At 45.4% G+C, this 23,977-nt stretch overlaps 1 protein-coding gene across 6 annotated transcripts in view; it reads right to left on the bottom strand.

The window, feature by feature from the left end:
• Positions 1-23,977, bottom strand: part of ATOSB (atos homolog B) — a 726,183-nt gene that overhangs the window by 78,959 nt on the left and 623,247 nt on the right. For all 6 annotated transcript variants that reach the window (XM_069626804.1, XM_069626800.1, XM_069626801.1 and 3 more), the window contains one exon: positions 3,634-3,702. In XM_069626804.1, the coding sequence (XP_069482905.1) occupies positions 3,634-3,702 (69 nt within the window). The remainder of the gene's footprint in view (positions 1-3,633; positions 3,703-23,977) is intronic.

Below are 23,977 nucleotides of genomic sequence, written 5' to 3'. Positions count from 1 at the left end.
CTGGCAGTATTTTCAGAGTCCTTGCCTCTTAACGTGTGTAAGTATTCTGACCCTGCTTGATTCCTGGAAGTGCAGTCTTCTTGTTTTCCCGTCCTCGTCAACCATATCGCTACAGTTCACCTGCCTCTTACCTTGCAGCGTTGTCATTGTTCCTTCTACCCTCAAGTCGGTTTCCAGAAACCTTCTCCATCTGTACTCTGTTGGCTTCATTTCCTCTTTGCTCCCGAGTAGAACACACACAGGAGCCGTTTCATGGGCTCCTGTGTTAGTTCTACTGTCCATCCAGAACCTACAAGAGAACCCTGTCTGTTGAACAAGGGATTTCCCCAGCAGGGCTTATTCCCTTGGGCCGATATGCCCATCTTTGAGGTCACATGGCTTTGGTGGTTCAACTACCAACTTATACAGTGGCTTCTACGGAAGAATGGCTGCAGTTTAGCAAAACTAAAGTTAAGAAGCCATAAAAGGCCCGCAGTTGACTGATAAAAAGGCACCCAACGTTAGTGGCCAGACCCATCATGAATATGAACATGGTCAAGTACAACAGTTATTAGGAGCTGTTCAGAAACAAAGGCATTGCGATAGAAGAACATCACTTCAAGACAATTGGGCGCAACATGACATACCGTAATCTTACTCTCCTTTTGGGGACTTTCTTGTGGGAGATTTAAAGGCAATCCCAAACAGCTAAATTAATGTCTGAATGCATGCCCAATACATTTTGCTGATAAGCCGCTCCAGTTCGCTACTGATTGAGGCATATTTGCAGTGGTTGAAGTGTACAAAAAGAAGTAGTGGAACTATGTTGTCTACTGGCCTGACCCAGCCCCCCACAAACCACATCATCACTCCCCCTCCCACGCACAAAACAAACCCCCAAACACATGCACCTGCTGTTTAAGGGAACCGTTCAGTGCAGTGCACTGAAGTGCAAGTTTCATCTTCTTACTCCACTTTTATTTTAAAATGAAATCATTCCGGAACGTTTTCTTTTTAAGATAAAAGTATAGGAACAGTAAAATGCAATAGAAAAAAGGTAGAGAAGCACCGCTCCCACCTACTTCGACCACTGCATGTTTGGCTACATAGTACCCACATGAGTGAAAATGGTTTAGATGCCTCTACTCTCCTTCTTGACTAATGCAAAGTATTTATGTACGTCATCTGAGGGGTGTGTTTTTTTTATTGTATTTTTTTTTCCGCGGGTGTGCTACGGGGGTTTCCCAGCAGCACCCCGCTCACTATACCACACAGTATAGTTAGCAGGGTGTTTTTTTTTTTACTTACCTGCAATGCTACCACCAAAGGTTAGAACTTTTGGTGTTCGAACCTTTGGTGGTATCATTTTCCGGTCGTACTGTACGGTCAACTTTTTTTTTCGGCCCGATCGTACAATACCGTGACAGTACACACAAAACACCTTGACATGGCGATTCATGAGCATAAAAAAAGGTATATTTCCATGTTAAAATGGCCCATTTTCCAGCAATCTTGGGGTTATCTTGGGGTTACCTTGGCTACAGAAATGCATCCTACATATTAATTGGGTAGCAGAATGGTGTGCTGAGGTTCAGAGTTCTGCATGAAACATAGTTCATGGTGGCACTTGCAACTCAGAAGTCCAACAGATTACAGCTTCTGATCTGGAGCAGCGGAGCGGAGGAAAGGATTTATCCAGGGGAATTCTCTGCATCCTTGCACTTAAAGGCATGTGTATTCTGATCGGGCTGGATTTCGGTCTAGTGAAGTCTTGTTTTCCAATCCTCTTCTACCCACTTGCCCCAGTTTGCTCACTTACCTCTTAGCTTGCTGCCTTATCCTTTTTCCTTCTTCCCTCGAGTCCATTTACCTGGAACCATCTGCTTATGGCCGTGTGTACTTTCTTGCCCACTAGTACAAGAACTTCCTGATCGCCATCGCATGTGCTACCATATCAGCTCTACTGTCCATCTAGAACTTACAAGAGAAACCACCTATCTGATAAAGAAGGGTTTACACCAGATGAGTTTATTACCCTTAGGGCTAGGCACCTAACTTTTGATTTGATAGTTCTTGGTGGTTCAACTACCCATTAATACAGTGGCTAATACAGATAGGTAGCTGCAGTTCAACTGCAAACCTTAAGTAAAGAATGCCCAGGTAAGGCCTGCGCTGGACAGTGGAATGGGGAAAATACCCTTGTCACCCACACTTATTCCCTGCCTTAATATAGAGGACCTTCACGTGGGGCCATTAAAGACACTGGGCCTCATTAGGAGTCCGTCCGGCGGTAACCCTGCCGGTGCTACCGGCGGACTGCCGCCGGACTCGTAACATTTCACCAGCGACTGACTTCCCGGTGCCACCGGGACATTACAAGTCCCGGCGGCACGGGAAGTCAGGCACTGGATTTCGTAACTCCCCATTCCCATTGAGTCGCAGAGGACTCCATGGGAATGGGGAGAGGGTAAGCGCAGACACAGTTGCGAAAGGTGCCAGCACTTCAGTGAAAAGTCTGCCTACCGTGGCCGCTATGCCCGGCAGGGTCAGACCTGCCTGGCGCAGCGGCCCCGGCAGACAAACTTGTAATTTGCTGGTCCAGAAACAAGGGTGCCGGTAAGCTTACCGGCACCCTTCTTTTCGGACCGGCAAAGTTGCAATGAAGCCCACTGTCTCTAAGTGAGACAGCTCTTTCACCTGGGTAGCTGAAACAATATGAAATCGGTAATGCAATGATCTCTCGGTTCCCAAAGAGAAATATATTAATGTGTTTTTCGAACAGAGGAATTTGTCAACATTGTCCCTTTTAAAAAGTTAAACCCTAATCTAAAGAAGCATGAAGCAAAATAATTCAATTTTATCAGAGGCGGTAGCATAGACCTTCTCACACTTCGCAGAAACATCACATTTTTTTTATGTCACACGTCCATTCAAACAATAGAGGCACACTAAACTTTCCCATAACCATTGCACAAACCTCCACTTCAAAAAGGGACAAAACATGTGTTGCCCCACAGACTGAGCACCAAGAGCTCACGCACATTCAAAAGTCCCTTTACTTTGTTCACCGTTAGTTGATGCTCCCATGGAGCATGAGCACAAGCTCCAGGTCAGTGGGAGGAGTTTGCACCCTACGGGAGGGAGGTGTTGGAGGCCCTTTTTATACTTGCCTCTGGGAAGGGAGGCAAACCCTGTAGACTCATAAGTGAAGTTGAAGAGCCACAAAAGGAGACTCAGAGAAGCCTATAGATGAAGGGTGCGAGAAACCCTTAAACAAGAGACTGGAAAGCAAGTGTGGGTTGCGGAGGAGACCCTGAGAAGGGCAGAGAAGACAGGCAGAGGAAACCCTTAAATCAGAGACTGAGAAACATGATGTGAACAGCCCAAGAACAGAGAGGAAGAGTGCATAAAACTGTGCAAGTCCAGTTTGAGATCACAGTGAGATATTCAGAAGAAATGGAATGAAGGCTGGAGGAAAATCTTTAAGCCAGAAGATGCGTTGCAGTGCGAGTCAACTCGTAGGATCCCTAGGATATGAGAATACTCATTCACTTTTCTTTGGTTGCCACACTTTCTTTTGCCCACGCTGTGTTATATCTATGAAACTAAAACCAACACATCAACCAACCAACCCCACACTCTACTGCAACTTACCACTTGGATAGTTCCAGCTTTGGGGACGCTGTACCCCTTTTTTCCTAATGCCTCCAAGTCTATAACTCCCTGTTGCAAAAACAAGAAAGAGAAAAAGAAGTTCATTGAATAGACACATGGCTTGCTTATATAGAGAAAAACATCACATCCACTCCTTTTTACAATCCATAAAAATAGATCCAGAAATTTGGTGGAATATCCAGCAATGATTGGAAACATGGCTCTTAAGAGATGTGAGGAAAATCAATTGATTGAAGCTTCTCTTTAAAAGTTATACTTATTTTCTAATTAGATTTTCTTGTATTGTAGTAGTCCTTGGTATACCTCCTTTAACCCGTAATATTATCTTATCAAAGCGCTGGTGTTGGGAACGCCTCTTGGTGGACCGAAGTCCAGAGTCTTGGAGTTCACGGCATAGGATTAGATTGCGTGTGTGCATTTTGTCACAATAAGGCTTAGCAGGGCTAGCCAGGCTTTGGTAGAAGCAACCCATGAAGATCAGGCATGTGGATCAGTACAGAGGGGGGTCAGAAGATGGCAATAGTGTAGAGACTTGCTAGGTGTCCAGTGTGCCTGAATTTGTCATAGGTATTCGCTGCATACTGATGTCGGGGTGTTGAAGCATAGTGTGCTGTAAGTAGGCTTCAAAACTAAGTGCCCTACTAGCCCGAATTTTGTCAAAGGTCATAGCTGCATTCTACTGCGAGTGGATGGATAGTGCGAGGAATCTGAGGGTGTCTTCACCTCCCACCCCCCCCCCCCCCCAACATTCTCTGCTCAGGTGGCCAAGGAAGGGCCATGGCTCTTGGATCCGGACCATGGGGGTGGAGATGCGAGGTAGGATCACCTTGGTGGAGGATCCCTGGGGATTGGGGAGAGGATATCCACAGGCGAGACATGGTATCCCCCTTTTCTTTGTAATAATCAACTTCACCCTCCCCCGGCCTTTACAGGTGGTTGTCGATCACTTACCTGCATTCATACATCTGTAGTACTGGGACGATGAAGAGGCAACTAGGAGTAGTATAAACTAACATGTCATTTCACCTCTCTGGTGCTGAGATGAGGAAGAGGCCTGCAGACTGTTGTGAGGGTCAGGCATGTCTAGAGAATACCACTAACTATGGTCAGGCAACTGGATTTGAGGAGGCACACCTGCAACCTGTTAAATGGTTGCAGGTGTATACAAAGGGGAAAGTCCAGCAAGAGAGACCAGCAGGAGGGGAGCCGGGCCGAATGTTGCGGGCCTGAAGTGAAAGAAACCCTGTGGAGACAGAGGCTGCCAAGGGGGGTCCTGTAGGGGAAACAGGACGTTGGCATGTTCCCTGGAGAGACTATGGAGCCGAGGTCCAAGTGTGCCTTGAGAGGGGCACAGTGGTGGGAGCCTCCCTGGTCGGGTGCTCGTAGCAGGAGCTGTGAGGCACAGAAGATATCTCGTTGCAGTAAGCTACCGACAGTGTCCGCGGGAAGAGTGTGCAGGGCTCGCGATACGACGGAAAGGTGTATGCGGAGCAGAAGATTAGGAAAGCAGCCGCCCGGAGGAGTCACCAGGGACCAGTGAGTGAATTCAAGGAAATACTCGAACTGGAGTGCTTCTGGGGGCTATGAGCAGGCAAAAGTAATTGCTGAATGAACAAACTAAGTTGTGCAAGATACTGTGAACTCAAAGTGAAGGTGTTACACTTCAGACTTCCCCGCCGGCATCCTTGCAGAGTACAACTTCTTTACAGGCTCCTCTATGGTCCAGGTACAAGCTACCATGGCGTCTGTACAAACGTCGACGCACTCCAAGTCACCTGACACGCCTTGTACGTGGAAGACGTACAGCAAGCCACGCCCCTCTTACGACTATAAAACCACTGTCTTCCAAGGGGCTCGTTGCTGCTAATTAGCGTTACCAGCTACACGCGGTTTCATCCGTTTCCTCTTCGTGTCTCCCTACACGAATCCTTATCTGAACTCCTGGTTTTGACCTTTTGCCTGAATCTTGGATTGCATCGTCTCCTCCCTTGTTCTTGTTGTGATCGTCTGGTTGTTGGACTCGGAACGCTACCGGATACGGCTCTCTCCTGCGGTTCTTCCCTGGTTGCCGCTCTGCACATCAATTTTGCTGTTTACATCCGGATCATTTCAACAGCTACTCAACTATACTCGTGTACTCAGGTACATATCTCTGGTCTTCCATGGACATTGTTTTCTGTTGGATTCTGGGACATTGAGTGACTTTCCTGTGAGATTGCTCATCAGTGCATATGAACGCTTTCCTGAACTGCACCAACCCGACCCTAGTGCGTCCCTCGTGCCGTTCGGGGGTTACTTACCTATACTAACTTCCCTGTTTGTTATTTTCTCCTGTCGTTGTCTTCAGAATCCTGAACTCCTCTTACAATCCTGGACTCATCTTACTCCATTTATCTTTACACAGGTCAGTTGTTATCAATTCTATAGCTAAAGTGGGAAACGATACTGATTTAGATTTATTCCACTCATTCGTGTTATTCTTTGTAGATTATTCCGGGGAAACGCAATTCCACTCCAATATCCATATAGGTAGTTGTCCAATCATTTTTAACTGTTCTAATCACTTGTTTAACATCAACACAGTCTAATATCTTGGTATTCTTTTGCAGCATTGGTATTGGCGGTGTGTGTTCTCCCCGCTCTTTTATTCAATTGACATCTCTGTCTGTTCTAACTGAAACAGCAGAGAGGTACATTGTGGAAAAGAGCCCCTCTTTGAGGAAGCCTGAGTCTTGTACTCAGGGGAGCTGGGATGGAAGGCTGAACTCGGAATTCTATACTACCAACATCTCCAAGGTTGTGTTCTCCGCATCTTCGACCTATTCGGAGTGGTGAGTAACAGAAGGGTTATGGTAAGGGTTATGGTGAACAATACTGTTAGGACAGTTTTTCTGAAGTTCTACCAAACTTCATCAAAACCATTCAACTGAGACAGTACAAGATTCCACTGTTAGTATAAGGCTGTACCACCCTATTTTTGTTGGTAGCATAGACAGAGCAGCCAGGATTATCTTAGGAGGGAGAGAGGGCTGTAGAATCCATACAAATGAAATTGTAAAACAAATGGTGCAAATAAACACTGAAACACTATGTATTATCAAAATAAATGGTTTATTTAAATCCAAGTAGGCCCAGATAAATCTTGGGGGAAATAAGCACTATCACATTATATGCAATCACAATTATAAAAACACGACACTATGCTTGAAGGTACACAGACCAAAGAATAAACGTTATTTGGAACACCCAACAGTAGTTCTCGGTAAGTCGAGCTTTTTCATACACATTCAGTATAGGTCATGCTTATTCTTCAATAGTTACTTTCAGATTACACTCAGTAATTCAAGGGTAGTAGACCCTACCAGTTGTACCGTGACGCTCAGTAATAATTCACAGTCAACTGGACGATATACGTTTTGTGAATAGTGGAACACTTATTCTAGGTACAGTAAAAACCTATAACTCATTTTTTTTAGAAAACACAGTTATACTAGGTGAGTAAAACTCAAGGATGCAATATGCAATTACAGGTGCTTTTGTGATCCGTGAAACACAGATTGAGATAAGCAGTAACTCTTCTAACTTATTTTTTGGATGGCATACAGCTAACAAAACGTAAGTAAAACCCATACTTTTTCAAGGAGCTAATGATATATTGAGATTTTATTTGTATCGCTCTTGTAAGTGTTTCATGGCTATCAGCAACTTGGGGCAGGTATGAACTGAAGACTTTTTGTGTCTGTCTAAAACATCCCAAAGAAAGCAAAACCCAGCGTTGCTCTTTATAAATGACTCAAGGTTATTCTAAGTAGGTAGAACATAATGCAGACTTATTCTAGACATGCTAACAGCAAGTCACAGGAAGCAAGACCCACTGGGGGAAACACAAACTTATCCTAAGAGGAATAATAAAGTGAAACCAACAGAATTACTTTTGGGAAGAGGCACAACCAAATCACAGGGGAGTAATATACCCTTACATCTACTTTCTGTTAGAATGGCAAAACAGTTTCTAAAGGAAAAAAAAGATGTTGCATATACTTTTAGGAATAGTGCACAGTAAACACCCCAACTACACAGGAATCACAAGAGAGTTATGGTAAGTAAATACCCAAGCCAGCACAGTACCTCAGCACAGAAGAAGATTTTGCAGAAGGAGGACTTCAGGATCTGCAGCCAAAAAAACAGTCGGTGGATTCCTTGTCGTGGTGACTGAAAACAGGACCTTGGAAGGGACTTTGCAGGAGGGATCAATGGGGAAGGCTCTAGGCAAGGTTTTCCTTGTGGCTCGATACGGCTCTGTGGATTTGGCGCCTTTTACAGGAGCACAGAAGAAGACAGAATATCGCTGGTCAGATTCTCGTTGTTACAAAGGACCAGTACTCTGGTGAGGGGACTTTTTTGGACTTGATTTGTGTCTCTGGAGATCCACCAGTATGGCCACGAAGTCCAGGGGCTTCCCGCCAAAGATAAAAGTCACACAAAGGAATTTCTCACCCTGGATGTCAGGGGAATGAAGAAGGAAGGACAAGAAACACTAAAATGGCATAAAAATAAGACCAGGGCCATTTTGGTAAAATAAGCACCCTTGGGTGCCTTAACTGCTGCTGTGAGCAGAGCCCGCAGTAAAGGTGAACTGAATTAGTAAAAGGTATCACTGCCACCAGCCATTAAAGGTAAGCTTGTCCCTGTAACATAATCGTTACAGTTTTAGTGTGAAAGGGGATACATTGGATCTCCCAAGCAGTCCACAAAAGGTGGAGTGTGCTGGTTTCATCAAATAAAACGTAAAAAGGATCCAAAGATACTTTCTACCCTTGGGAACTGTAGTTCTTTCAGGTTTAGGCACATAAGTTAAAAGGGGAGCCCCTAGGGAAACCCAGCAACAACAGGCACTTATTGCCAAAAGGTTGTCAAAGAGGATATTGTTATAAAGACACTATGGAGAGTCCAAAAAATGACACCCATGAAAAGAGTAAAAGATTCTGCGAGTGTAGAAAAATGTTCCCACTCACAGAGGTATAAGGAAAAATAATCCACCAGTAAAGCAAAATGTTCTGGGGTTGTCACGGGTCAGGAAGATTTACCATTACTATGACAATCTTACCTAAAAAATACAAATAAGATGAACTGTGAGCAAATGAATAAGAATTAAGATTGATAGAATACCGAATTAAAGGAAATCTTTTGACAAGCCTATGAAAGCTTTTGATAAGCCTGTGAACAGAAGACAAGTTTGTGTGAAATACACGTATAGTAGATCGATGAATTTTATGAAATGCAGTGAAAAGCAATTATTGAATATTGCTGAAGAGTGTGAAAAATGTAGTGAAGGCGCACCACGGAGTGAACTATATGAAAGAACACAATGTGGCAAAGACAAAAGGCTGGCAAGGAAAAAGTAAAGTCAATGTGAACCAGACCACAGGTGTAGTTACAAAAGAACCTGTGTGTGCAAGAAAGCCTAAGGTTACCGGTTGCATGACCTGTAACGGGTGGATCGTGTGGTCCGACAACTGCGGCTAGACCGGGGATACCCTATCAGCAAAATCCAAGAAAACAGAGAGCAAATCTAAGTAAATGAAAGAGATTGCTGAAGTGAAGCAGAAGAAAGCAATCTGCATAAGCTGTCAAGAAACCAGAAGGAGTGTAAAGTTGACCTGGAACTGGCTTTTGAATATTGAGACTAAAACTATCCATTGGAAAGCGAGAAAAGCTGCAGTTTGGGGAAGGGCAACCTAAGACCTTATGAACTTTGTTGCTGTCTTCAGGAAGGGAACCTGGAGGCTTCTTTTTGGAACTATGTTTTCTTCTTGGGGAAGGGAACCCCGGGACCTTGTGGAACTGTTTTGAACTTGGGGGAGGGAAGCTGGAAAGTAAGCCCAGAGCTGGAAGAAGCTAAGAACTTCGTTTGGAAAACTAATTCTTTTGATGCAGACATCCCTACACATTGTCTAGCTTTAATTGTGAGGGCAAGTATAGGTTTTGGAGACAGACTTAAGTTGAATTCACAGACTCAGACTTTCCTTTGTTTCTTTAGGTAGCGAAATCTCACCTTAGCATATGGTAAGGTATGCCTTCAACCATCCTGACATTTAAGTTAATAAAACTGCTTTATTTGAACTTTGAATCTGTTGTCTGTGTCTTGCTTCAGGATGCCTTCACAATACCCGTGTGTGGTGCATTTATGCGTACCAAGAGCACCAATGGAGCTGGTCTTGGATGTTGCTGTGTCGCCAGGAAGTCTGTGGGGAAAAAACCAGCTACCCTCGCAGACTCTTCTAGCCACCATGGGGGACAAGGACGGTGGGCTATCCTCAAGTCTTCTTCGCTCGTTAGACTGTCTGACCTAGTACATCTACTAGGCGTCTACCATAGATTTTGAATAGGATTCTCTTGACGCCATGGACAGGCTACATTTATAGATGTCTTCCTGGTTCTATGTAACTCCTAACAGCCATCTACTAACTGCAATATCAGGATACTAAGGCTTAGTTTGGATCTTTAAGTGTAGTGGAGGGATTACCAGCTTAGATCTGGGATGTAAAGGCGGGTTAACATAATGGGTGCGACACAATACCATTCCCAGATCAATTTAATGTGCAAACTGGTCATACAAGTGCCAGGCTAAGTTCAAAAGAAATGTGACTACTAAAACGACATTGTTTCTTCCAATGCAAGCATGTGCTAAACTTCACAATTCTACAAGAGTAACATTTCCTCGAACAACCCATCCAAGTATATATAACACATGGCTTGTCTCTCACAGACAAGTATAGTACATGTCGTACCTCAGCAACATATCTAGGTCTAAACCAATTGCAATCCCTCACAAACAATCTTAAGTATGAACACATTGCTCTGACTATCCATCTAAGTGCAACACATTGAAGTGTAATGTATTCCAGCCCCAGTAATACATCTATGTGTAACACATCTCCTACCCACAAAATCTATTAGAAGTCACCATATTTCCTACCCCCAAAATACATCCAAGTGCATCACATTTAACCGGCCCAAAAAAAAATCCAACTAGGTGCACCACATTTCCTACCCCCAAAAATCCATTTAATCGAATAAAGCTCACAGTAGTCGGAAAGGAAAATACACCTAGATTTACAATATACAGCAGTGGGAAAATGCACCTAGATTCAAACTCACAGTAGTGGGGAAAATGTACCTAGTTTAAAATATACAGTAGTGGGGAAAATGTACTAAGATTTAAAAATATACAGCAGTGGAACAATGGACTTCGATAAAAACAAAATACAGCAGTGGGAAAATGCACTTAGATTCAACAGTGTAATGAAAAACCAATTTGATGCAAACTTTGGCAGTGTAATGAAATACCAGTTAGGCTAGAAGCAAGTAGGTATAGGATAATTAGGTAATAAGAATGGTGGGGTTTTACTAGAGTGCAGTGATGGATGTACTCCCCGCCCACACCACACTTACCTTATCAGTCACTGTAGGTTGTCTGCTTCAGTTCTCCCAGGCGAACACAGTTAAACACAGAGTGGAGCTGCTTAGTAGGGAGCTGCCCTTTGCCTTTGGCCCTTAGAGCTGCACGGACAAGGCTAGCCTGGGAGGAGAATCCAAGTGTGTATTTCCAGTCATGTGGGCACTGCTCCGGCTATCGGAGCAGCCTGTGGACAGGCAGGGAGGAGGCAGGGAAAGCAGGCTGCAAAGGGCACACGAGCGGAGTGAAAAAGTAATGGTAGCTTCCCAGGCCACAGGTGTAATCCTTTCCAGGAGATGGTGCTTCCAGCAAAATTTGGTCTGAAAATTCTGGATTCCCACGAGCGCTGAGCTAATAAGGCTTGTTAATGTTTCCCAGTTCTTGTGGTCATGTGGGCGCTGCTCATCGGAGCAGCCTGTGGGCGGGCAGAGAGAAAGGAGGAAGGTAGAAGGGAAGGCAGGCTGGTGGGTGCCCCGAGCGGGGGGAAAATAAAGAAATGGTAGCTGCCCAGGCCACAGGGGTAATCCTTACCAGGAGATGGTGTTTCCAGCGAAACTGGGTCAGAAAATGCTGGATTCCCACGAGCACTGAGCTAATAAGGCTCGTAAGGGTTTCCCAGTACTTCTGGTTATGTGGGCGCTGCTCTGGTCTATATGAGCAGCATATGGGCAGTGAGGAGGGAAGAAAGGAGCAGGGAAAGCGGGCAGCATAGGGCACCGAATGGGGGGAAAACAAAGTAATGGCAGCTGCCCAGGCTCAAGGGGTAATCCTTACCAGGAGATGGTGCTTCCAGCGAAACAGGGACATCCATTACATCTTACTTTGCTCAATCTCACCAAAAATGTGATAAAAACTTGCATGTAGCATGCCAAAATGTTCCTGCAAATGTACTTTTCCAATTTGTTCCTAAATTTTGATCCATTGCTTAAGACCTTTCACTACCTATCCTCTCTACCGCACCTGCTAGTGTAAGTTTGTTTTACCACAAGATAAATGGCTTTTCGTATAGGGTAGTCCTCCATTCATAGTTTTTACCAGTTGGGATTGAAGGCATGCGATGTACTACACTTTTCCAGTGATAGTCTTACAACCGTGTAGGATACGGTAAGTGGAGCGTCTATACCCACCCTATCAATGATACTTGTAAGCATTGCCTGAAGGGTCCCCAAGATCAGGTAGACAAAGCCTGGTTCCTGTGTTTAGGTCGCCTTTGGCTCAGGCCTCTGTTTCTAACGCAAGACTGAGATAATTGCAGTTGGATATGAATTACCATACGTACCAAAGGAGACTATGTCCAGCCGAGGGGATAGCTTTCCTATTCTACCACCAAATAAATCAGATCTGCTCCTGAAATTGGCTTCACAAATTGACAATCCCTCCCAGCCCCCGTCCCATCTCTTCAGGTATAACGGAACCTTCATTAAAGGGTACGGGCATAAGGGAAGGGCATTGTTCTCCAGAAGCCTGTAATAGGTAAGCCATCATTGGCAATCGTTGATATTAGGAGGGGCTTATGAGGAGCTAAAATTTGGCTTCCATTGACCGGTATGATTACTTCTCACCTGGAAAAACATCAGCAGCAATGCACACATACAGGGACAACAAAGTGACAATTACATACATGTGCATCTGACCCATGCACAGACAACAAACAAATTAGGGCGGCCTCCTAAATGGTGAGATAAACTAACACGAAACCCTCCAAAACACTGTTGGTGATATTGTTCCATGGGCTTGCTTTTTAGGGCACAGATATATCAGCATACTGTACTTAAAAGGTGTTTCCTCATAGTTATCCTGGCCTGCTTAGTGGTAGTACGGTTAACGAATCAAAGCAAGATCTGTGGAAGGAGAAAGATGGATAAAAGGTGCAAGGAATCCGAAGTAATCATCCTAGAAACCCTGGACTGGACCCCTTCTCATGTGGCCAGGGAAAGGCATCCTCTACCTGATACGGACCCTGGGGTAGCTGATATGGGTAACTGATATGAAACAGGATATTAGTAAATGGAATCATACTAATTTGAATATATGCAGCGTAATGAGTGAAATCAAAATGGCACTACTTTCCAAAGCACTCTATCCTTCAGTCACTACTCCAACCCTTTTCAATAAAACTGCTAGAGAAGATGGACAAGGTTTTTAAAGACTTTATGTGGGGTGATAAGAAACCTTTTTGTGCTTGTGCGGTGGCAAATGAAGGTTTTTCCTTACATTTAATTGTTGGATAAGTTATTTCTTTTTTGTCCATAGTATTGTGTTAAATATGTTGAGTAACTGTTTTTCTAATATACATGCTCGCCTCTTTTATAAAACGAAAAGGTAAAGAAATTAAGTTTTGCAACAATAAACGCTTGCAATACGCAAGGAAAAAAGAAATGAGATGCCTTGCTTAGTATATGTATGTTGCCATACTTCCTGACTTTGATCACTCTGGCAGGACCGAGTAAAGATTTTTCCAGCACATTACAAATATGAGCACCAATATTATAATATGGGCTGACACATATGCTATGAGAATGTTCAAGGGTCGGGACCTTCTGGATAGATGTACTTAATAGATCTAGTGGCTAATGCTGGTATTTCAAGAAATCCTGGGTGCTTAATGGTATTCTTGGGGGACAGGACTTATGAATCAACTCTGGTACCGATCTTTGGATTGCCAGAGCTCTTGTTCTGGCACATACGCAAATCCTAAAGTTATGGAAAACTAGAAAAAAAATCTGCTTATCCTTTCTAATTATAAAAAGGTTATGTATAAAAGGAAAGAAAACTCTCTTATGTGATGAAATGTGCTCATCATTTAATGAACTTTATGGTAATCCTCAAATTGTTCTAAGGGCATGTAATGTTTTACTTTTAATTGTGATATATCAGTATGCACTTTTTTGTGGGTTTAATGTTGGCTTGTCATGTATGGTTGGACTCCTCAAGCTGGACTAAGCTATTTTTTTTATAACTTAGAAATGTTCAAGTCCTGTTTTCCTAGAATTAGAATTGTTCAGAGAATTACTTTAGTTCTAGTTAGTCACTATATTGCTATATACTTTTTCTTCATACTGATTCTGCTATTTGAATGACTTTGGTTGTTATGAAAATTGTACGGTTATGGCATCTGTTGTACAAAGAAAAGTTATAAATAAAATTGAAGAAAAAATAAACATGTCTTTTTGACTGTCTCCTATATCTGACTCACCAAACAACTTGATAAAGATGGAAAATGTTATTAATTGCAGTTCTTCCGCTGTTTTTTACAACTGATTACTGACCTTTTCCAGTTTATATTACAAACACTTCGGCTCATACCTTGTGCAATTCATGACTAATGTGTGTTTCAAATGTACCCCATAAAAAGGTATTGCGTCATACCGCCATAGACATGTATAATCGGCTTAGTCCGTTTCGGTTACTTGAGCTGTATATGAGACATTACATTCACTGAAGTGCCGGTGTCTATTAGCGCTTTGACTTTCAGGCCCACAATTTCTAACTTAATGTTGCATTTGTTTCTACGGTAGGATATGTAGTACTTTCGTGTCAGCCAAATCTCTGGCTTCTGTCAGTCTTTGACAGCTAGTTTTATTCGTAGGCTTGAGGGCCTAACTCTTCTTGCCCTTGATGCTTCTGATCAACACACAAGTGAACTGTGGTTTAGTTTGCCACACAATAAGCATATCTGGCCTTGTGCTGTTCATACTGCATAAGGGAACAACTCTCCGTGGTGATCCTCAGGTCATAATGTGTGCTCCATGGAATGCTCTCACCAGATGAGTTTCACACATGACTGGCCTGAGCATTAGACGGTGCATGACCTTAGCCGGTAAGATAGCTAAGTGGGTTGAGCGCTCGCTTCTGTGATCTATGTGTGATCAGCAGGTGGCAGGTTTGAACCCCGGCTAGGTCAACTCAGCCTTTCATCCTTCTGATGTTGATAAATGAGTACCAACCTTGGTTGGGATGATGATGATGTATGTAAATATGTTCTATGTACATCGCTTAGCCGTAAGCGTTATATAAATAACAAATCAATAGCATTAACTTTATCAAGTTTGCCAACAACATCCTCGTTTCATGCAGTATCAATGGCCTTAACTTGTTCGATCAGCACCCTTTATAATTTGGGCTTGCACCTCTATCAGGATTTGTGGGGGTGCACATGCTCACTAGTTTCAAGATGAATCGCAGTATTGATTTGTGTAGAGAAATATCCTCCTCTACCCCTGCCCCGTCTCCCTCCGCAGCTCTCATGCCTTCCTTGGCTCCCCTACTTCTCTCCGCTTTCTCGCCCACAGCACCAGATGCGGTCTCTAGACAAGTCTTCTCTATGAAAGTCTCCTCCAAACAGGTGCTCCCCTACTCCTCCAGAACCGTTAAGGAACACATCGCCTCCCGTGTGCCTTCCCTGGACGATTTCTGTACCCACTCCTTTGCCACCGGCTCCTTCCCTCTCCCCCTCAAGCATGCCATTGTACATCCCCTCCTAACAAAGCCCTCTTCTGACGCCTCCCGCCCCCGCCAACTACTGCCCTATATCCATTACCTCCTTCCTGGGCAAGCTCCTGGAGAAGTTGGCCATCTCCCAACAGACTCAACACATCGCATCTGTCGGTTGTTTCCACGACCACCAATCTGGCTTCAGAGCTGCCAGAGGCACTGAGACTGCTCTACTGAACTACTGTGAAGACTTGCTCTCAAATCTCGACTCCAACTCTCCATCCGTTCTTATCCACCAGGATCTTTCCTCTGCCTTTGACATGGTCAATCATGCTACCCTGACAAATAGGCTCTGTGACACCCTTGGCATCACAGGCCTGGCACTGGACTGGTTGACCTCCTTCCTCTCCGGGCGACCTTCCCAGGTTCAACTGGGCCCTTTTCTGTCCCCTATCACACTCTCCACCTGCAGCATCCCTCAAGGTGTTTTCCTCTTGCTGTGGCTTTTCAACATCTACCATGCCCCTTTGGCCCACTTAATCTCTTCCTCCTATCCTCACTTCAAGTGCTATGCAGACAACATGCAGCTCTCCTTCAAGCTTCCCTCCCCTTCTCCTCCTCCTCTCTCATCCCCGACTGATTGCTATTTAGTCATGGTGCGCTGCCAATGATCTCTGCCTTAATGCCAGTAAGACTGAGATACTTCTCATTGGGACCACAGCACCCAGCTTCCCTCCCTCCCTCAGGGCCGCTCTCTATGGGTCCCCTCCCCTCACTCTCTTGTGAGGCAAAAAACATTGGTGTCATCTTTGACTCCTCCGTCTCAATCTCTCACCACATCGCGGACCTTGCCAAGAAGGCCCACTATCAGCTGCACCTCCTCAGGAGGCATACTCCCTCTCCTCACCTTCACCCAGAAACTCAATGTCTCCAGAGCTCTGGTCCTCTGTAGGATTGGCTACTGCAACAGCCTCCTCCTCAATCTTCCTTCTTCCTCTCTTCGCCCCATTCAAATAATCCAGAATAGAACTGCAAGACTTATCCTTGGCCTCAAGCACAGGGACTGCATCTCTCCAGCCCTAATTTCTCTCCATGGCTCCCGTTTGCTGCTAGGATCAAATTCAAGACCCCTTGCAACATCCAAAAGGCTTTCTGGGACCCTGCTACATCCAACTCTCTTCTAAATACGTCCCTGCTAGAGCCCTTGGTCTGCTAGCTCCAAATCTCAGAGAAGCGTCTCAGAGTGGGGGTAGATCGCTCTCCTCTGTAGGGCCTCCCTCTGGAATGGTCCATCTGCCCTCCTCGGTCTTCATCAGGAGCTCCTTAAGTTACGGAAGTTCCTCAAACTCTCCTTTTCACCTCCTCTTTCACTCTTCCCCTTTCAAGGAAGTCATGGTATCAAACATTGACAACAGACACAAGTGATCACAGTTCAAGGGTGTTTATTGAACTTCAATGGGTTGGTAGAACACCTATCTAAACCTAAATCTAAAGATGGGAGCAGGCTATGACCATCAAATAGTAATAATGCAGTCCTAGTGGAGTCTGTCAAAGTAAACGGGCCCATACTAATAAACCTATTGCTAATCCTTACTTCCAAATACAAAATAATGTGGGATAACAATGCATGCAAAAGAAAAGTGTTCAAGAAATGCTATGTCAAGATAGTTGAGCAGTTGGCTTCCCTTCCCCATGTTTTCAGCACAGGGCACGGCGGCATGTGCTGGCTTCGCAGACACTCTGGCTTCTTGGCCAGGAGGAAACAGTTCAACACATAGGCATCAGGGCCTTTCGCTAAAGTTCCTCTCACAAGGACAGTCTCTTGTTGCTGGGGGCCTGATGTTACAAACAAAACCCTTTGTCAGGGTTTTCACTTTTTCTAAATTCAAGGCAGGTCTCCATCCTTCGGGCTTGGACCACGGATCTCCCTTGTCGGGCTCAGACCCCTTTTCTACAATATTTGCAACATGGTCTCCCTCATCCGGGCTCATATCCTCTTTTGATACGAGACTCAAAGACTTTCGAATGTGCCATGGGTTTTGCTTAAACCGTTGCAAGACCACTTTGGTTCACTTGACACAATTTACACTTCACATCAATCTTCTACTTTAATTTCTCTTGTTAGGATACCGTACAGAGACCTTTGACTGAGCACATTCAGTGCCAGACCTATCTGTCAAATGTATCGGATCTTCCCTTTTAATATTCAAATATTCACCAGCAATTTAGCTGCACTTGCTTCTTTCATCACGCGCGTGCTTCTTTCATCACACGTGTTTAACAATGTTCGTTCCAGCGCTCGTTTTACAATGTTGCAGCTTGCAACCTTGACTTCAACACAGACCAGTCTGGCATCGGTCTCCCCAACTCATCGACTGTTCTCTGTCGCTTCTTTGTTCTTGGAGTCAAGGACGATAGCACAGCATCTGTTGCTCCTCCCCTCCTTGGTCTGTTACACGGGAGGACACTCGGTATCTACGACACACAATGCAGGCCTCTTCAGCTTGGTTTTCTGGTCTTACGTTTTTTGCCTTGAAGGCTTCTTGAAAGTAAAGGCTTCCCGCCAAAAAGGTCAAGGGTGTTGCCCCTCTCACGAACCTCTCATGTCTGGCTGTCTTTCTCCCGTCGTTCAGTTGCTGACTCAAAACTGCTGTACCTTTGTGTGTTTTGCCTCTCTCAGAGTGTGCTCTCGTGCTCCGCCTTTTATCTGTGTGGGGAAGTGTAATGGAAGTCAGGTGTGAATGATTGTCGATAATTGCCTGACCTCGCCCGACCATAGTATTGGGACATGTCAGGTCCACTGCTCGGGTGCGAGTCTGTTTTCTCACAGAGCGGGCTGTCCGTGTAAAAGTGTTCATGCAGGAAAGCGGGTTGGTGGGGGGGGGGTCAACTGCGTTTCTGAATATCCCAATGGGTAAGATGGGGTAAAGGTGTTTCAGAAAAGAGGGATACCGCGTCTCACCATCTGGTGTCCCACTCCCGAGGACCGCTCACCCAGGTGATCCTTCCTCACTGGTCCACCCCCAGGAACTGGATCCAACAGCGATGGCTGTGTCCTGGCCACTTGAATGACAGATCCCTAGGGACTAGCGGGTGAGACATCTTCTGGTTTCTTACGCCCTCCCCGGCTCACACTTTCTTTCAGTTTCAGTAACTGGCTATCTGATCTCCCTCTGCCCCCCCAGTCCACACCCCCCTTCCCTGCACTTGTGTTGATCCTCAAATCTGCAATCACAATCCCTGGCACTTGCCATCTCCACTTGTTTTAAGCATACTCCCTTCCCACCTTAGCACTTTGCTTTTTGTGCAGTCCAGCACTCCTCCCTCTCGCTCGCAATTCTTATTCTGTACTTGCAAGATGCAAATGACACAAGGTCTAGTAGGACCGTTATTGCATCTTTCTACCTTGACCCCCCCTCACCCCACCACGCCCGGTCCCCTTATCTTTTTTACTTTTGGCACCTTCAAACACCATTTGTTGTATAGGCGCCTTACAAATAACCAATAAAATAATAAATAAATCTAGTCAACGCAGTTGTCGCAGCATCAAAGTCATCTACCCCTCCCGTGTGTGATAAGTGCAAGGAAGATGCAATGCACTTCATCCCCCTGCCACCAATAATGACACTGATATCTTTATTGTTGGATCAGTCTATTTTGTAGCCTTTGTGAAGCTTTAAAATCTAATCATCCCAACCTTCAATCTGGGACCAGTGGAATATGGATTTTGCTGTGGCAGAAACTTGGGGACCAGAGCCGTTGCTAGGGGGCTGGGGGGGCGACTGATGGGGCTATAGCCCCGGGTCTTTTTGTTGTAACCCCGGATAGAAGCTCAGGCGTTACAACCAAAAAGGCTAGCTAGACCCCAGGCCAGTCCCAAAATTAGCGTAGCCCTGGATCTTTTCCAGGCCTAGCAACGCACCTGGTGGGGACCACCATCAAATTCATCTGGGGTATCTTTCTTACCATGGGCCCAGCGGGCTCCGCTACATCTATTTCTTACGTGGCATCCTTTTGAAGACTCCATCATCGTCACCATGGCTCGGAACACCATGTTTAGAGGACCACTGCATGTGCTATACGGAGGGCGCATTGCTCTTCGTTAGTGGATCTCACAATCAGTAACCTGATCTTGAATCACCCGTGCAAGCGTAGCCACCTTTTATTGAGCACCTTCCCCCATGCAGTGTCATGGGCCAGTACAGCTGTACCTCACCCCTCTGCATCCTTCCCCGCTCTATATGTATTCTGTTACCTCTAAAAAACGCTCCGTTATGCATCTGTACAGGTACCTCAGAAAAGTGCTGCATTACGTTATGCAGCTGTAGGGTTACCTCTGGAAAGCGCTACGTTATCCAGCTGTACGGTTACCTCTGAAAAGCCCTGCATTACGTTATACATCTGTAAGCGCTCCGTTATGCATCTGTTCGGTTCTACACCTCTGTAAAGCGCTCCTTCTTCTTCTTCTCAATTATCAGAGGCGTGGGCGGACCCACGCAGGCGCTTCCCCATCCTAAAGGATGATGTGCACCAGACCCACCAATCAATACTTCGCACACAAACTCAACTCCTCCCACCGCCCCGTCTGCCTCACAAAATCCAACATCACACTGCTCCTCCTCCTGCCTCTCACCCCGTCACCTCCCAGCAAAGCCCTCCCACTCAGCTCAGCCACACCCTGCGCTGCCAACCGAACCCTCATCAATTCTCTCTCTTCAACATGTCTCTCACACCTAAGCAAAAAATGTCCCACAGTCTCAGGCACCCCACACACCGCACAGTCCCTCGACTCACGCTTCCCCACTCGAAACAGACAGTCATTCAGCCCCACATGCCCTATCCTCAACCTATTCAGCATCACCTCCCCCCTCCTCCATTCCAGACTCCCCGCATCCACCTTCACCGCCACTTTCCCACGAACACCAAACATCCACCTGCCCTTCACACCACTCACCCACCTCTCGCTCCGTTGCTTCTCAGAGCTAGGTACGCGCTAATTAAATACCATAATAATAATTATCTACGTAGCGGAGAGCGGGATCCTTCTTAAAGGCTCCAATCACCTGACCTGCCTCGGTTCTCCCATATCAAACCGTGAGATTGAGAGTGGACCCTGTCTTTGGACCAGCATTTAAATAGGCTCCGTCACTTGCATGCTAGGGAGCACAGGGTTAATTCCACTTTGATTTTACAAAGGGGTCAAAAGGTAAGGTGAAATAGACGTCAGAAATCGGGGTAACTTCCAGCAGTGACAAGGAACGCAACCTTTGCAAACATGGGGGAATAGGTGGGTGAAGGCAGTGCTCACAAGGCCTATGGTCGAAGTGTAGGAAAAGAAGTAGTGGAACTATGTTCCCTACTGGCCCATCACCCCCTCCACCACCCAATACAAACCCCATACCCGAGTCCCACCTTTCCGCAATTCTACCCCCACCACTGTGTAAAGGTGGAAAGAAACGAAGCAAAAGAAATTTCCAAGGTCTTTTCAAATGACCCCATTAATTTTGTTGTCCCCACAGCATGCAGCTTTACGCACCCTCCCCTTTCTAATCACCCACCATGCTAAGCTATTAAGGGGTATGCCGCATGCTAAAGATGAAAGCCACCCCTCCCCACCTACCCCCGATACAGTGCACTGAAGTGCAAGTTTCTACTTCTTCTTACACTTATTTTAAAATGAAACGCCGGGGATGGCGGCGTGCTGCTGTGATGAGTAGCGCTGAAGGTGAGTGAGTGCGATGCGCGATACACCCCTTTCGTATTTGCACTGAACCGAGTTATTTTTCTGTGTCTTTTAGGTGCTGCGACGTTTTCAGCGTGGATGCCGTTTATGAAGAACAAATGTGGTGGGTAAGCGCGGTATGCGGCGCCTCTAGATGTTTCCACGCTAACCTGGAGTGTCTTTTCCCTCTTGCAGATGGATGAGAAGTTCTTTAGACAGAGTTCCCCCAGAGCGGCTGGGATTCAGGTAAGCGTTTGAAGCTCGTACAGTATTTAAAAATAAGCGAAGATTTGCAGAAAGCTTACTAATGCCGTTTTTCTGTTCTTTTCCCTTTTCCTTAGGAAGCGGCGTGCCGGGATGGGAATGACACGGCCGAAGATGCCCGCAGAACAGAAGGAGCGATGAATGATGGGCAGAAGCGCCGTAAGGTAAGGCTGTTCCTAACGGTGTTCTTGTTCTTGCAGGAGCTGAGCGCAGATGAAAGATGCAGGCCTACTGGAGACCAATCCGAACACGGTGCGTGTCACGCTGCAGGTGCAGAAAACGCAAAGCATGTTTCTCAGCCTGGGTGTGGCTTAAATAGTCTCTGGGTATCCCAGGTGTCTCTGGGCTGAACCACACCCAAAAGCCTAGACCGCACATGCAGTTCTGGGAACCGAAATATGCACTACAAGTCCAATCCCCAATGTTATCCTATGGGAGTGAGTGAGTCTGGTGTCACAAGCGCCAAGTCTGAATCCAAGTGGGTCTTTGGAGGGGTGGAGAGGCCCTTGAGGGCCATATAAGTGATTGTGGCCTGGCTACAGCCTGACATCTTGGAGGGCTGGGGACTTGAGGGGCAGGAATCATGACATTATTAGACATTGTTTTAACCTATGTAATACTTAGTTTGCTGATATATATATATATATATATCTATATAATACATTACTCACCGTAATCGTATTTCTGATGCTTGTATCTGCTTAGATTCACATGCTGTGCATAGGCCGACATCAACGTAATCATATTTCTGAGGCTTGTGGAATCTGCTTAGATCACATGCTGTGCACATACATATACATAGAGATACACATCCATATGTTCCACGCTACCAGTTGCGAGAGTTGGGAACAACTTTTTGGACACCCTGCTATTCCACTAATGAGAGGTCTTCTTACAGCCTGTACAAGAGGACTATGGGAAAGCCTCCCTAACACGTATCAGGTAAGCCTTACAAAATCAGGACACAGGTACTCGTTATTGCGATAAAATGGGGCACCTCAATAACAAAAATCTCCAAATAGGGACATGTTTCTTAGAGAGTTGTCTCATATGCTGTCAGAATTCTCCTTCCAAAATCTTGACCCCGTAGTGAAGAAGAATTCTTCCCACTAATGTATTCTTTCCACTAATGTAACCCTCAGAATGTACAATGAAGCATACAGAGGGATCAAGTAATTGAAAGACAGGAAACCCCCCCGCCCCCCGAGAGTCTGGCAGCTGCAAAGAAAACACTATGGTTAGTGTATATATGCTAAACAAGGCTTCAAGGAAAACCCAGACTGACTATGCACTAACCTGTGCCTTGATAGAAGTATAACTCTAGATAATAGATAGAACAGGAGGCACTACCAATTCTGCATGGAATTAGAGACGAAAAAAAGAAAATAGTCAGTATGCAAGAACAAGGAGTGAAAAATACCAAATATCCCAAAAAGCAGCAAGGTTCTTACCAAGGGATCTGTGAGTCTTTGAAAGTTCCAAAACAGAGTTGTAATTCGATGTTGTGGGGATAATCCAACACAGACTATTCCCGAAGGCACGAGGACGCCTAATATGTCCAAACCTACCCCGATGGCACGAGGACGCCTGGAGTACACACAATATCTCCAACAGTCTCTAGTCCGTGTGTACAGTGAGCAGTTCCAATTCCCAGATTCGTGCTCAGAAAGGAAGGTAGAACAGAAGAGCTGAATTGGAATATAGTATGTGTTGGAGAGAAAGTTCACAACTGATTGGACGCGGAATGATCCAAGGCGAGGGTTTACACAGTTCGTAGTCAAAAAGGCAGTCCGGGTCACAGCAGGAGCCGGGCAATGGCCGACATGGAGGTAAGGCAGAAGAAATATACAAATACGGTCCGGGTCGTAATAACAGTTGATCCAATATGATACAAGGAGCAAGACAGTACAAGTCGGGAGACGGAAGCAAGGGTCCGTAAAACCAAAAGATCAAAAGATCAAAAATATCGCCAACACAGGTAAGGGCAATCTGCAGACAGGTCAATAGTACAGAAGAGAAGGTCAATAAACGTAACTTTAGGCATAACACAATAAGCACGCTAATCAGAAGCAACAAGAGGTTGCCGATGCAGAGCTGAAATAGGAGAAATCACATGACACCGCCGTCAGCGTCCCAGACGTGAGTTGCCTCCCCTTGACAATGGAGTCCATAGCTTCCATGGCAACTTCCAGCTACCACGGAAAACAGACTTCCTGACTCCTGGAAATCGGTACGCACGTACTCGCATAAGATTTCTATACTTTTTATGTCATCTGTTGTACATAAACGTTAGTGCCATTACCAGAGGACAAAATAAAACTTGATCTGTGCGCACAGTGCCCCAAGTATGTATTCTTGACATATGCCATACATGCCAACATACCCTTTCAACTCCTGGGCGGGGGAGCAGGGGGAGGCTGAAGGTCCTGTTCTGGTTTTGGTCA

This window comes from Ambystoma mexicanum, chromosome 6p, assembly GCF_040938575.1.
Source record: "Ambystoma mexicanum isolate Mex_15411 chromosome 6p, UKY_AmexF1_1, whole genome shotgun sequence".
In the NCBI taxonomy this organism is placed as follows: Eukaryota; Metazoa; Chordata; class Amphibia; order Caudata; family Ambystomatidae; genus Ambystoma; species Ambystoma mexicanum.
Note: the sequence above shows the minus strand (reverse complement) of the source record. Positions and strands in the feature narration are given on the sequence as shown.